This window comes from Somniosus microcephalus, unplaced genomic scaffold, assembly GCF_052327205.1.
Source record: "Somniosus microcephalus isolate GS21.2 unplaced genomic scaffold, FLI_Smic_1.0 unresolved_chr2, whole genome shotgun sequence".
Taxonomy (NCBI): domain Eukaryota; kingdom Metazoa; phylum Chordata; class Chondrichthyes; order Squaliformes; family Somniosidae; genus Somniosus; species Somniosus microcephalus.
In genome coordinates, this window is record NW_028225180.1 from 89,802,009 (window position 1) to 89,816,426 (window position 14,418).

Below are 14,418 nucleotides of genomic sequence, written 5' to 3' on the forward strand. Positions count from 1 at the left end.
TGCTCTTCTTCCAATAGTGGCCGTGGGATCTTTTACATCCACCTGAGAGAGCAGACGGGGCCTCGGTTAAAGTCTCATCTAAAAAGACGGCCCCTCCGACAGTGCGGTGCTCCCTCAGTACCGCCCCTGCGACAGCGCGGCGCTCCCTCAGTACCGCCCCTGCGACAGCGCGGCGCTCCCTCAGTACCGCCCCTGCGACAGCGCGGCCCTCCCTCAGTACCGCCCCTCCGACAGCGCGGCCTCCCTCAGTACCGCCCTCGACAGCGCGGCCCTCCCTCAGTACCGCCCTGCGACAGCGCGGCCTCCCTCAGTACCGCCCCTGCGACAGCGCGGCCTCCCTCAGTACGACCTCCGACAGTGCGGCGCTCCCTCAGTACCCCCTGCGACAGCGGCGCTCCCTCAGTACCGCCCTGCGACAGCGCGGCGCTCCCTCAGTACCGCCCTGCGACAGCGCGGCGCTCCCTCAGTACCGCCCCTGCGACAGCGCGGCGCTCCCTCAGTACCGCCCCTGCGACAGCGCGGCGCTCCTCAGTACCGCCTGCGACAGCGCGGCGCTCCTCAGTACCGCCCCTGCGACAGCGCGGCGCTCCCTCAGTACGCCCTGCGACAGCGCGGCGCTCCTCAGGCGCTCCTCTACCGCCCTGCGACAGCGCGGCGCTCCCTCAGTACCGCCCCTGCGACAGCGCGGCGCTCCCTCAGTACCGCCCCTGCGACAGCGCGGCGCTCCCTCAGTACCGCCCCTGCGACAGCGCGGCGCTCCCTCAGTACCGCCCCTGCGACAGCGCGGCGCTCCCTCAGTACCGCCCCTGCGACAGCGCGGCGCTCCCTCAGTACCGCCCCTGCGACAGCGCGGCGCTCCCTCAGTACCGCCCCTGCGACAGCGCGGCGCTCCCTCAGTACCGCCCCTGCGACAGCGCGGCGCTCCCTCAGTACCGCCCCTGCGACAGCGCGGCGCTCCCTCAGTACCGCCCCTGCGACAGCGCGGCGCTCCCTCAGTACCGCCCCTGCGACAGCGCGGCGCTCCCTCAGTAGTGGCAGCGGGGAGTGTCAGTCTGGATTATGGTGCTCGAGTCTCTGGAGTGGGACTCTAACCCTTGACCTTCTGACTCGGAGGTGAGAGTGTGCTACCCACTGAGTCATGGCAGACACTGATCAGGAGCAGGAACCCTGACCGCTATTGGCTCTTCCAAGGGACCAGCAAGATTGGGTGCCTTCGGGAGCGGAGGGGGGCAGGATTTGGGGAAGTGGTTCCAGCACTTAACAGCAGCTGATTTCTTTCAGAGATGCTGGTGTCCTATCGGGGCCGGGCCCTGCGAGGTCAGGATCTCCCTGTGCCTCCGGGATACGTCGGGCTCGTTCTGAAGGAGGACCACAAGCCGTGCTCGGAGGAGGAGGTGAGTGAGGAGTCGTCCTACTGATGTGGGGACGTGTGCAGCGCGCGCCGGCTGAGTGAGCGGTGGCGTCACCTAGTGGTGCGAGGGGATTCGTGCTCCCCTATTCCCCAACTAATTTCCACCTCCCCCACCCCGGTTTCTTGCTGGAGCACGGGGTTCCGACGCGTTTGGCGCCCTCCATTCCTTCACTGCAGCGAACCATTTGTCACGTGTGAGTGGAGGCGGGCTATTTGACCCTGGCAGGTATTGTAAATCCTGTCTACTCGCACTTTTCAAGGGGACTCACTGGATGGTGATCAGGAGCAGGAACCCTGGCTGATCCCCGCACCCCCCCCACCCCCTTCCTTCCTTCCTAACTCTAAATATTGACGCCAGGACACTGGGGAGAACTCCCCTGTTCTTCTTCCAATAGTGGCTGTGGGATCTTTTATATCCACCTGAGAGAGCAGACGGGGCCTCGGTTAAAGTCTCATCTAAAAAGACGGCCCCTCCGACAGTGCGGCGCTCCCTTGGCACCGACAGTGCGGCGCTCCCTCGGTACCGCCCCTCCGACAGTGCGGCGCTCCCTCGGTACCGCCCCTCCGACAGTGCGGCGCTCCCTCGGTACCGCCCCTCCGACAGTGCGGCGCTCCCTCGGCACTGACACCGGGGAGTGTCGGACTGGATTATGGGGCTGGAGTCTGTGGAGTGGGGCTCGAACTCAGGCGAGAGAGATTGTGTTACCCACCTGTGGAGGTTGATGGGCAGAAGCACCTGTTCCTTGGCGATGGGTAGGTTAACTAAGATGGGCAGGAGGGTGAGCCACGAACGGATAGAGGAACAAATGTCCCAAAAACACTAAGAATAATCTAAGCGGCGTTAGACAACACCTGAAAACCTTTGCTGTAAATTGCAGGACCGAACGGTGAGAATTAAATCGGCTTTTTCCTCGCTAACGTACTGGAACCTCGAGACTCCTCCGACAGCAGATGACAGCGTCGTCATGGCGATGACCTGGCCGCAGATCGCGGAAGCTGTGAGTATATTTATTTTCTCTCCCTTTTAAACTTTTCCCGCTCCACTGACCCCCATCTTGGAGTCACTGTGTTCAGTTCTGGGCCCCGCACCTCGGGAAGGATATATCGGCCTTGGAGGGGGGCAGCGCAGATTCACCAGAACGATACCGGGGCTAAAAGGGTTAAATTACGAGCGCAGGTTGCACAGACTGGGCTTGTATTCCCTCGAGATAAGAACTCGGAGCAGGAATCAGCCATTCGGCCCCTCGAGCCTGCTCCGCCATTCAATGAGATCACGGCTGATCATCGACCTCCACACCACTTTCCCGCCCGATCCCCATATCCCTCGATTCCCCCAGAGTCCAAAAATCTATCGATCTCAGCCTTGAATATTCTCAACGACTGAGCCTCCACAGCCCTCTGGGGCAGAGAATTCCAAAGATTCACCGCCCTCTGAGTGAAGAAATTCCTCCTCATCTCAGTCCTGAATGGCCGACCCCTTATCCTGAGACTGTGACCCCTGGTTCTAGACTCCCCAGCCAGGGGGAAACAGCCTCTCAGCATCTACCCTGTCAAGCCCTGTAACAATTTTGTATGTTTCAATGAGATCACCTCTCATTCTTCTAAACTCTAGAGAATATAGGCCCAGTCTACTCAATAGTGTAGAAGATTAAGGGGTGATCTAATCGAGGTGTTTGAGATGATTAAAGGATTCGATCGGGTCGAGAGAGAGAAACTATTTCCTCTGGTGGGGGGAGTCCAGAACAAGGGGGCAGAACCTTCAAATTAGAGCCAGGCCGTTCAGGGGTGATGTCAGGAAGCACTTCTTCACACAAAGGGCGGTGGAAATCTGGAACTCTCGCCCCCAAAGAGCTGTGAGGCTGGGGGTCAATTGGAGATTTCAAAACTGAGGTTGATAGGTTTTTGTTGGGCGAGGGTATTAAGGGTTCCGGAACCAAGGCGGGTAAATGGAGTTAAGATACAGATCAGCCGCGATCTAATTGACTGGCTGAACAGTCTGAATGGCCTCCTCCTGTTCCTGTGTAACAGGCTCAAGGGGGCTGAATGGCCGCCTCCTGTTCCTGTGTAACAGACTCGAGGGGCTGAATGGCCTCCTGTTCCTGTGTAACAGGCTCAAGGGGGCTGAATGGTCGCCTCCTGTTCCTGTGTAACAGACTCGAGGGGCTGAATGGCCTCCTCATGTTCCTGTGTAACAGGCTCGAGGAGCTGAATGGCCTCCTCTTGTTCCTGTGTAACAGGCTTGAGGGGCTGAATGGCCTCCTCATGTTCCTGTGTAACAGGCTCGAGGAGCTGAATGGCCTCCTCTTGTTCCTGTGTAACAGGCTTGAGGGGCTGAATGGCCTCCTCCTGTTCCTGTGTAACAGGCTCGAGGGGCTGTAATGGGCCTGTTCCTGTCACTGAACAGCTGGATCCTTGGCTGACAAGCCCGCCCCCGCCCCCCGCCACCCTCGCTCCATCCCAGAGGCCCAATGTAGACCCCAACCTGCTGCCCAGCGAACCCAGCACAGGCCGGGGATGGAGCCTTGGCCTTTTCTGCTCAGTCCCACCCCGAACGGTGCAATTACCCGGTGTTGGGAGTGTGAAGAGAGCGATGATCTTTCCCCCGTGGCGCGGTTCGTTGGAACCTGTACCGTCCCCGCTCAGCGCCACTAGGTGGCTGCTCACCGTCTGCTGACCATTGAGTTTAATTGTCGCAGTTTCAGTTTACGAATGGCCCTCCTTTTCCTGCCCCACTAGTTCCCCACCGTGTATTGCGGACGGGGTTCGTGTGAGCGCCATTTACCCTCTCTGCGCGAGGGCCGGTGTAACGCTGTATATTAGTTTAATAAAAAAAGAAATCTGGCCTCTTGCGCATCCCCCGATTTCCATCGCTCCACCATTGACGGCCGTGCCTTCAGCCCCTGGGCCCCGAGCTCTGGAATTCCCTCCCTAAACCTCTCCACCTCTCCTCCTTTAAGACGCTCCTTAAAACCGACCTCTTTGACCAAGCTTTTGGTCACCTGCCCTAATATCTCGTCTCACATTTTTGTCTGATTTACGCTCCTGTGAAGGGGACGTTTTACTACGTTAGTCGCTGTGTAACTGCAACTTGTTGATAGAAGCGACTGAGGGTTTGACACGTGTTGTTTCAAGTGGTGGGGGCTGTATTGTATTTTGCAGCTTCACGCCCCGGTGGAAGATCAGTGAGCAGACAGCAGTGAGGTGAGGGAGACACTGCACCCCATCACCAGCCGCCACTTACAAGTGCTTTTTGTGGGGCCGGGATAGAGCCAGTAACTTGGGGCGGAGATACAAGATCTTCCTCGTTCTGCTCACCGGACATCAAGACTCAAGTCGCTCCGGAAGCTCTCTTGTGCTGTCTGCGTCCCCTTCAATCAGAAATAAACAGGTTTTTTTCTATCACGTCTTTATTATTTGGGTGTTAAAACCTGCATCTGTTTCTAGGCACAGGTTCAAAGGGACGACTCTGTGCAAACCGGGGAGAACTTCCCCATGTCTTCTTCTAATAGTGGCCGTGGGATCTTTTACATCCAACTGAGAGAGCAGACGGGGCCTCGGTTTAACGTCTCATCTGAAAGACGGGACCTCCGACAGTGCGGCGCTCCCTCGGTACCGCCCCTCCGACAGTGCGGCGCTCCCTCGGTACCGCCCCTCCGACAGTGCGGCGCTCCCTCGGTACCGCCCCTCCGACAGTGCGGCGCTCCCTCGGTACCGCCCCCCCCCCCGCCAGTGCGGCTCTCCCTCGGTACCGCCCCCCGACAGTGCGGCGCTCCCTCGGTACCGCCCCCCCCCCCCCCCCCCCCCCCCCCCCCTGCCAGTGCGGCGCTCCCTCGGTACCGTCCCTCCGACAGTGCGGCGCTCCCTCGGTACCGCCCCTCCGACAGTGCGGCGCTCCCTCGGTACCGCCCCTCCGACAGTGCGGCGCTCCCTCGGTACCGCCCCTCCGACTGTGCGGCGCTCCCTCGGTACCGCCCCTCCGACAGTGCGGCGCTCCCTCGGTACCGCCCCTCCGACAGTGCGGCGCTCCCTCAGTACCGCCCCTCCGACAGTGCGGCGCTCCCTCAGTAGTGCGGCGCTCCCTCAGTACTGCCCCTCCGACAGTGCGGCTCGAACTGAGGCGAGAATGAGACTCACTGAGCCCCGGCCGACATTGAACAGCAACCAATCACTGTCTGGGATCCACACGCGAAGAAATGGCCCATATTGGAGGCCTGGTCACCGTGCGACCAGTCCCATCGGTTAGGAGAGTCATCACTTTCTTACAATAAAAATCAGAGCAAGGAAGCCAAAGCATAATACATTAATATTTACTCTTTACAGTCCAGATTACAAAAAAAAAAACCTATACAGCTCGAGGGAATCACCGACTCTGGCACGGATACACGGATGGGATTTACACAGAAAGCTCCAGGTGTGTTGAAAGTACTTACACAACTGGAAAGGTACTCAGCACGGGGACATGCGACTGCAGCAGGCATCACACTGAGGACTGCAGCAGGCATCACACTGAGGACTGCCAAGAGCCTGCCCGGGAAGTGGGGGGCAGGGAGGCCAATCGGACAGGCAGGGCTTGCCTACACGTGCCCGTGTGTGAGTGGTCTCGCTCCCGCCCGCAACTCGCCCACCAGCGAGTGCTCAAACACATTCTGCCAATTAGGTAAAGTGTGTTGGTGGCGGTGTCTGCCCGGGCCCCCCCTCCACTGGCCCCCAGGAGCAGACATCATACGAGCCCTGGATAGTCAGACGGAGTAGGACCGAGGGGCGGTCACGGGCCCCAGTGAGACTCAACTCCCTGTCAAGATTTCCAATTGCGAAGCAGTCACTTCTTAAAACGTTTTCTTTAATATATAAATACGATTCTTGGTATTTTAAAAGTTTACACCAGACGGCGGGTACTCAGTTTACCGCCCCCCGCACTGGTGTGATTATGAGTCAGACATACCAAAAGACACCCTGCCACTCGGGCGCCATCCCAATTTGGAGGGGGAAGGGAGAGAGGATGGGGGGATCCCTGCTTGATTTGGGCCTAGCACGGGTTAGATACAGAGTAAAGCTCCCTCTACACGGTCCCATCAAACACTCCCAGGGCAGGTACAGCACGGGTTAGATACAGAGTAAAGCTCCCTCTACACTGTCCCGTCAAACACTCCCAGGGCATGTACAGCACGGGTTAGATACAGAGTAAAGCTCCCTCTACACTGTCCCATCAAACACTCCCAGGGCAGGGACAGCACGGGTTAGATACAGAGTAAAGCTCCCTCTACACTGTCCCATCAAACACTCCCAGGGCAGGTACAGCACGGGTTAGATACAGAGTAAAGCTCCCTCTACACTGTCCCATCAAACACTCCCAGGGCAGGTACAGCACGGGTTAGATACAGAGTAAAGCTCCCTCTACACTGTCCCATCAAACACTCCCAGGGCAGGTACAGCACGGGTTAGATACAGAGTAAAGCTCCCTCTACACTGTCCCCATCAAACACTCCCAGGGCAGGTACAGCACGGGTTAGATACAGAGTAAAGCTCCCTCTACACTGTCCCATCAAACACTCCCAGGGCAGGTACAGCACGGGTTAGATACAGAGTAAAGCTCCCTCTACACTGTCCCATCAAACACTCCCAGGGCAGGGACAGCACAGCACGGGTTAGATACAGAGTAAAGCTCCCTCTACACTGTCCCATCAAACACTCCCAGGGCAGGTACAGCACGGTTTAGATACAGAGTAAAGCTCTCTCTACACTGTCCCATCAAACACTCCCAGGGCAGGTACAGCACGGGGTCTTTATTTGAATGTCTGAAGTTCTTTAAATAGGTTGAGTGTCCTGGTTGTTCCCAAAAGAAGTCCGGATCCAATGTATTTCAATTTGTCTCAAAGTCTTCGGCCCACTCCTTCCCGCGGAGGGCAGTGTTTGCCTGCCGAGACCCCCTTCCTGAAATCGCCTGACGCTGGCCTGTGTGGCGCTGGGGTCCGTCAGCACTTTGCGAGCAGAACAGTCGACACATGGGACTGGACGCTCCTTAGGTCAAAGTTTGATCAACACTCCGTCTTCGCCCATGAGTGGGGCTCCCCGAGTCTGTGTGTACCGGGGCTCAACGCCTCTTTGATATCCAGCGCTCTCTGTGAACGCAGAGAGGGTCCCGCTCGCCACCAATGCACGGGCCGTAGCCTCAGATCGTCAGCTCTGGACGCCCACGACAATGCAAAGTGAAGTAACCAGTGGAGTCCGGTGATGCGATTCACATCGGCCCCTCTGGGCTAGGAAAGGTGGGGGGCAGAAGAAATGAACCAGCCAGGGTCCCCACCCCTGGTCACCGTCCAGTGACATCCTGTAGAAGATGCACGATGCCCCCGACAGCCATTCGAGCGAGGCACCGTGGTTCCAGCGCCGAGAGGAGGGGGGGGGGGGGAAGAGAGAGAGGGGGGGGGGGGGGAAGAGAGAGAGGAGGGGGGGGGGGAAGAGAGAGAGGAGGGGGGGGGAAGAGAGAGAGGGGAGGGGGAGAGAGGAGGAGACAGAGAGGAGGGGGAGAGAGAGAGGAGGGGGGGAGAGAGAGAGGGGAGGGGGGGGAGAGAGAGGGGAGGGGGGGAGACAGAGAGGAGGGGGAGACGGAGAGAGAGAGAGAGGAGGGGGAGACGGAGAGAGAGAGAGAGGAGGGGGAGACGGAGAGAGAGGAGGGAGAGAGGAGGGGGAGAGGGAGGGGGAGAGAGAGGAGGAAATGCCGGAGTTCAACGCGAGTGTCCAAACCCATTCAATTCATTTCCAGCATCTGGGGAAAGCCGAATATTGCAGGCTGCCTCCCCGTTCAGCCGTGACTCTGGGGAGGGGGAGACCGGGGGTGAAGCACCAGCTATGCTGGAGGTGTCCTTGCGTCCATTCGCACTGGTTCCTTCTCATGGAAAGAGGGGGACGGGCGAGAACGATCGTTCACTGAAAGCTCAGAGGGTCACAAACAGCAGGGCAAGTTCGGCGTGTGCGGAGCAGGTGTTACAAGGGCGAGCGAGGGAGAGGCGGGCGGTGATGCTGTACATCCTTTCGGCCCTTGCGCTCTGATCTGCTGCCAGTTTCTTTCTCCCTCCCTCTGCCGCTGCACAGTCCCAGGTCGCACGCTGTTACCATTTGCCCCTCTTGCTCCAGTCTTTGGGTGTAAAGTGCAAGCACTTGGAGTCTATGCGCAGGTGCCTCTTCATCATCGCCTTCTCGTGCCCTTCGACAATGTCCTCCGACAGCGTGAGAATGTACTGACCCTGAAACATCACACCAGCGGGGTTTAACCAGCACACCGACACATTCCATCACAAACACTACACAAAGAGTACTCCCCCATTTCACCACCTCAGGACAGCCCAAGTGCTTCACAGCCAATGAAGTACTTTTTTTTTTGAAGTGTGGTCACTGTTGTAATGTGGGAAACGCGGCAGCCAATTTGTGCACAGCAAGCTCCCACAAACAGCAATGTGATAATGACCAGATCATCTGTTTTAGTGATGTTGGTTGAGGGATAAATATTCGCCCCAGGACACCGGGGAGAACTCCCCCTGCTCTTCTTCCAATAGTGGCCATGGGATCTTTTACACCCACCTGAGAGGGCAGACGGGGCCTCGGTTTAACGTCTCATCCGAAAGACGGCACCTCCGACAGTGCGGCACTCCCTCAGCACTGCACCTCCGACAGTGCGGCTCTCCCTCATCTCCCTCAGTACCGCCCCTCTGACAGTGCGGCGCTCCCTCAGTACTGCCCCTCCGACAGTGCGGCGCTCCCTCAGTACTGCCCCTCCGACAGTGCGGCGCTCCCTCAGTACTGCCCTTCTGACAGTGCGGCGCTCCCTCAGTACTGCCCTTCTGACAGTGCGGCGCTCCCTCAGTACTGCCCCTCTGACCGTGCGGCGCTCCCTCAGTACTGCCCCTCCGACCGTGCGGCGCTCCCTCAGTACTGCCCCTCCGACAGTGCGGCGCTTCCTCAGTACTGCCCCTCCGACAGTGCGGCGCTCCCTCAGTACTGGCACTGGGAGTGTTGGCCTGGATTATGGGGGTCGAGACTCTGGAGTGGGGGCTCTAACTCACGACGTTACTCTCATTCGGACTTCCCTCCTCGTGACCTGACTCTTGCTGGCCTGCAATACCCCTCCCGAGGGAGCGTTCTTCACTGAACCGAGACGGCGAGCGTCAGCAAGGCCCGGGCGGACCCAATCCTCATCCCATCGTCCCACATACTCAAACGCCCTTTCCAGCAGGGGTTACTGGGCAGGGATCAGGAGATGGAACCCTGGCTGAGAGTCCCCCCTGCCCAAACCCAAGGGAACTGCGGCTCCTTGTAGCCTGTCCTGCCAGCCTGGGTATGGGTAGCTAACTCAGCACGGGCCAGGGATGGAGCCTGGGCCTGTCCTGCTCTCTGCTGCAAGAAATCGTGGACTGAAAGAAGTAACAGTCTGTTGCGGGTTCCCTAGATCAGCAGTTGATGACACAGAAAGATTCTAGTCAGGTCAGAGAAATAGTTGTACCGAGAGCTGAATTACGAGGTTAGATCACAAAAACAGGCCTTCGAGTGGGCATAACTAGGGCTGATACGGGATGTAGCAAGGAGTTGCAGGATAAACAAGCTGTCTACAAAGAGGGCAACAAGACCTTTAGAACAGAGGCAAGGAGGACAATGAAATCATGAGGCTGGGAGGGGGGCCGTCATAGGTAGCCGCTCCCTTGTAATTGGACAATAGGACGGGGAACAAACGATTGACACCAGGCCACCGAAATAACTATAAATATAGACCAGTGAGAGAGGAAGTCAGACAGCGAGGGGCGAGGTGGAAATCAATGCTGGCTCAGGCCCAACACCTCCAACAGCTCAGGGGGACGAATCAACAGAAGTGACCGCTGTTACTGGCTGCAGAGACCCGCTGACCCGAGACCTCCATCAGAGATCTAACCAACCGCCCGTCCGGTCGTGGCGTTCCGTTTCAGGAGTCGTAGATCGCGCTCTACTGTCACGGGTTGTATGTGTATGAAAAAGTGTAACATCCCCACCGACACCTGGGAATCCCCGGCCCAAGACCGCATAAAGTGGAGGAGAAGCATCCGGGAAGGCACCGAACACCTCGAGTCTCTTCGCCGGGAGCAAGCGGAAGCCAAGCGCAAGGAGCGCCCGTCAACCCAAGCACCCCACCCACCCGCCTCTTCAACCACCGTCTGCCCCACCTGTGACAGAGACTGTAGGTCCCGCATTGGACTCATCAGTCACCTGAGAACTCATTGTTAGTGTGGAAGCGAGTCATCCTCGGTTCCCAGGGACTGCCTAAGAAGAGAGAAGATGTCTATTATACTCAACTGAAACCATATGTAATATCAGATTGTGCTTTAAAACTGTAGCTCAATAAAAGAGCCTTGCAACTCCGAAGACCCTTTGGGTAATGTGTGTGTGACCTGTGATCCGAATCTTACACTGTGTGAGGGGCTCAGTACCCTCCACGCAACCCCTTGCTTTCGCTCCCCCAGGCTGCAGGGCTCCTGGGCCCAAGAGGGAGACCGCCAGCACCGCTCAAACCGGCCGCAGGAGTGGGCGATGGCGATCGTAGCGCTGGCAGGCAGCTGGAGGGAGGAGTGCGGCACAGAAGGGCAGGTGAGAAGACTGTCCCTTTTCAAATACATCCCAGGTGCCTACTGACATGAATCAGTCATTCATGAAAGAAAGACTTATGAAATAATACTGAGCGGCCTGCGGGTGGCGCTGTCCAGGGAGAGTATAAATACTCGGGCACTGGCCCAGCTTGCGCAGGACATTCTTTAACAGGAACTAGTGAAGGACACAACTAGACCTCCATGTTGTAAAACAGTTGATTAAAGCTTTGTTTAGACCAAGTGCCTAGTAGTTTTCTTAGGTCACCTACCTTATAGTAGTTTATCAGGTTCAGGTACTGCAGGGTGGAGATCACGTCCTCCTTCTTGATGCTGGTTAATTCGCTGATCTCACTGAGCCGAGAGGGGGGGAGAAAAAAAAAGTGCTTTAGAGTTTGCGAGCGTAAGTTCATCAGCTGAGTGCTGCCCGCCCTATGAGCTGTGAGGTTTCGGTGAAGAGTTTCGCCTCCCCTTCCCCTCCTGCTGGCACTGACTCTCGCTGGTGCACGGGTCGGGCTGCTCTCGATTACCTCCCCCCGCACCTTAGGAGGGATATCTTGGTCTTGGAGGGGGGGCAGCGCAGATTCACCAGAACGATACCGGGGCTAAAAGGGTTAAATTCCGAGGACAGGTTGCACAGACTGGGCTTGTATTCCCTGGAGTTTAGAAGATTAAGGGGCGATCTGATCGAGGTGTTTGAGATGATTAAAGGATTCGATCGAGAGAAACTATTTCCTCTGGTGGGGGGAGTCCAGAACAAGGGGGCAGAACCTTCAAATTAGAGCCAGGCCGTTCAGGGGTGATGTCAGGAAGCACTTCTTCACACAAAGGGTGGTGGAAATCTGGAACTCTCTCCCCAAAAAGGCTGTCGAGGCTGGGGGTCAATTGGAAATCTCAAAACTGAGATTGATCGATTTCTGTTGGGTCAGGGTATTGAGGGTTATGGAACCAAGGCAGGTGGATGGAGTCAAGATACAGATCATCCGCGATCCGATTGAATGGTGTAACAGGCTCGAGGGGCTGAATGGCCCTCTCCTGTTCCTGTGTAACAGGCTCGAGGGGCTGAATGGCCTCCTCCTGTTCCTATGTAACAGGCTCGAGGGGCTGAATGGCCTCCTCCTGTTCCTGTGTAACAGGCTCGAGGGGCTGAATGGCCTCCTCTTCCTGTGTAACAGGCTCGAGGGGCTGAATGGCCTCCTCCTGTTCCTGTGTAACAGGCTCAAGGGGCTGAATGGCCTCCTCCTGTTCCTGTGTAACAGGCTCGAGGGGCTGAATGGGCCTCCTCCTGTTCCTGTGTAACAGGCTCGAGGGGCTGAATGGCCTCCTCCTGTTCCTGTGTAACAGGCTCGAGGGGCTGAATGGGCCTCCTCCTGTTGCTGTGTAACAGGCTCGAGGGGCTGAATGGCCTCCTCCTGTTCCTGTGATCAGGAACGGAGACCCTGGCTGGGTTTCCTCCTCCCTAACCCAGGGGGCGCTGCCTGCCTGCCCGGGGCGGGGAGAGCTATTGGCCAACTCACCGCAACCAGTTGCATCAGCCAACTTCCCCTCCCGACCCCCGACAGCCAACGAAATACTTTTTTTGAAGTGTGGTCACTGTTGTAATGTGGGAAACGCAGTAACCAATTTGTACACAGCAAGCTCCCACAAACAGCAATGTGATAATGACCAGATCATCTGTTTTAGTGATGTTGGTTGAGGGATAAATATTGGCCCCAGGACACCGGGGAGAACTCCCCATCTCATCTTTGAAATAGTGCCATACGATCTTTAACGTCCACCAGAGGGCAGACGGGGCCTCGGTTTAACGTCTCATCCGAAAGACGGCACCTCCGACAGTGCGGCACTCCCTCAGTACTGCCCCTCCGACAGTGCGGCACTCCCTCAGTACTGCCCCTCCGACGGTGCGGCGCTCCCTCAGTACTGCCCCTGTGACAGTGTGGCACTCCGACAGTGTGGCACTCCCTCAGTACTGCCCCTCCGACAGTGCGGCACTCCGACAGTGCGGCACTCCCTCAGTACTGCCCCTCCGACAGTGCGGCGCTCCCTCAGTCCTGCCCCTCCAACAGTGCGGCGCTCCCTCAGTACTGGCATAAGGAGTGTCGGCCTGGATTATGGGGCTCGAATTTCTGGAGTGGGGGCTCAAATCCACGACCTTGTGACTCATGGCAAGAGAGAGAGAGAGGGAGAGTGATTGCTACCCACTGAGCCTCGGGGGATCCACTCCAAACTTACTTGATTGTGATCTGCGGCCGCTCTCCGTTCTCCGACTTGAGCTCCATGAGAATCTCCAGGATGGTCTGCGACCAGTAGCTGCGGTAGGAGAGCAGGCCCAGGTCGGACAATGGCTTCTCCGGCGTCCCTGTTTTCCCCTCCACCTTCGAGAGCTCGTAACCTGGGAACATGAAGGAGCCACACGTCACGGGTTAGGGCCCTTCCCAATTTACCAACAGGAACAGAGGTTTGGAAATCGAGCATTGCAACTCGTATCAAACAGGAACAGCAAGGGGACCGTCGCCTATTGCAAGTCAGAGCCACGTGGGAAGTGTCAAAACCAGGTCTGCATCACTCTCGGGACCGGACTGGCAACGCTACAACCTTCACCTCGGCCATTTGCAATGTCGAAATTAAATCTCACTCTGCCATTCACCACTGGTAAATAACATTCACTCCCTCCACCACCGGCGCACCGTGGCTGCAGTGTGGACCATCTACAAGATGCACTGCAGCAACTCGCCAAGGCTTCTTCGGCAGCACCTCCCAAACCCGCGACCTCTTCCACCTAGAAGGACAAGGGCAGCAGGCGCATGGGAACACCACCACCTCCAAGTTCCCCTCCAAGTCACACACCATCCTGACTTGGAAATATATCGCCCGATCCTTCATTGTCGCTGGGTCAAAATCCTGGAACTCCCTCCCTAACAGCACTGTGGGAGTACCTTCACCACACGGACTGCAGCGATTCAAGAAGGCGGCTCACTACCACCTTCTCGAGGGGCAACAACGGATGGGCAATAAATGCTGGCCTTGCCAGTGACGCCCACATACCGAGAAGGAATTTTAAAAAATGACCCTGTAAAGGTCAGTGTGGCCTAGACTGCTTCTCCCTGCTGGTCACTGCAGGTCCAGTCACCACGGGCAATGGTGCAAGAGCTGGGAATCAACGCTGATTTCTTTCCCCTCTCTAACCCAGGCAGCCAGGGTCTCTTGTAGCCCCGACCGTTGTCGCAGCTCAGATCAACTAATGTCACAGACCAAGGAGGGAACCTTCTGACCAGTGTGCCTCCGTCCCGGAGAGGACAAACGCAGCTCATGAGGGGAACTGGACTGAGGAGGGATTGGATCGTGAGGAGGGATTGGACCGTGAGGAGGGATTGGACCGTGAGGAGGGATTGGACCGTGAGG

General features: G+C 57.5%; 1 protein-coding gene across 1 annotated transcript; it reads left to right on the forward strand.

Moving 5' to 3' along the window:
• Positions 1-1,261: 1,261 nt before the first annotated feature.
• rnaseh2c (ribonuclease H2, subunit C) lies at positions 1,262-4,810 on the forward strand. The gene is made up of 3 exons (XM_085976328.1): positions 1,262-1,394; positions 2,290-2,409; positions 4,571-4,810. The coding sequence occupies exons 1-3, from the start codon at positions 1,284-1,286 to the stop codon at positions 4,595-4,597; spliced, it is 258 nt and encodes an 85-aa protein (XP_085832454.1). The 5' UTR covers positions 1,262-1,283; the 3' UTR covers positions 4,598-4,810.
• The last annotated feature ends 9,608 nt before the right edge of the window (positions 4,811-14,418 follow it).

Coding starts and splice junctions, on each gene's coding strand:
- rnaseh2c (XM_085976328.1), top strand. CDS start 1,284: ATGCTGGTGTCCTATCGGGGCCGGGCCCTGCGAGGTCAGGATCTCCCT. Junction 1,395..2,289: donor AGCCGTGCTCGGAGGAGGAG/GTGAGTGAGGAG, acceptor TGTAAATTGCAG/GACCGAACGGTGAGAATTAA. Junction 2,410..4,570: donor GGCCGCAGATCGCGGAAGCT/GTGAGTATATTT, acceptor TGTATTTTGCAG/CTTCACGCCCCGGTGGAAGA.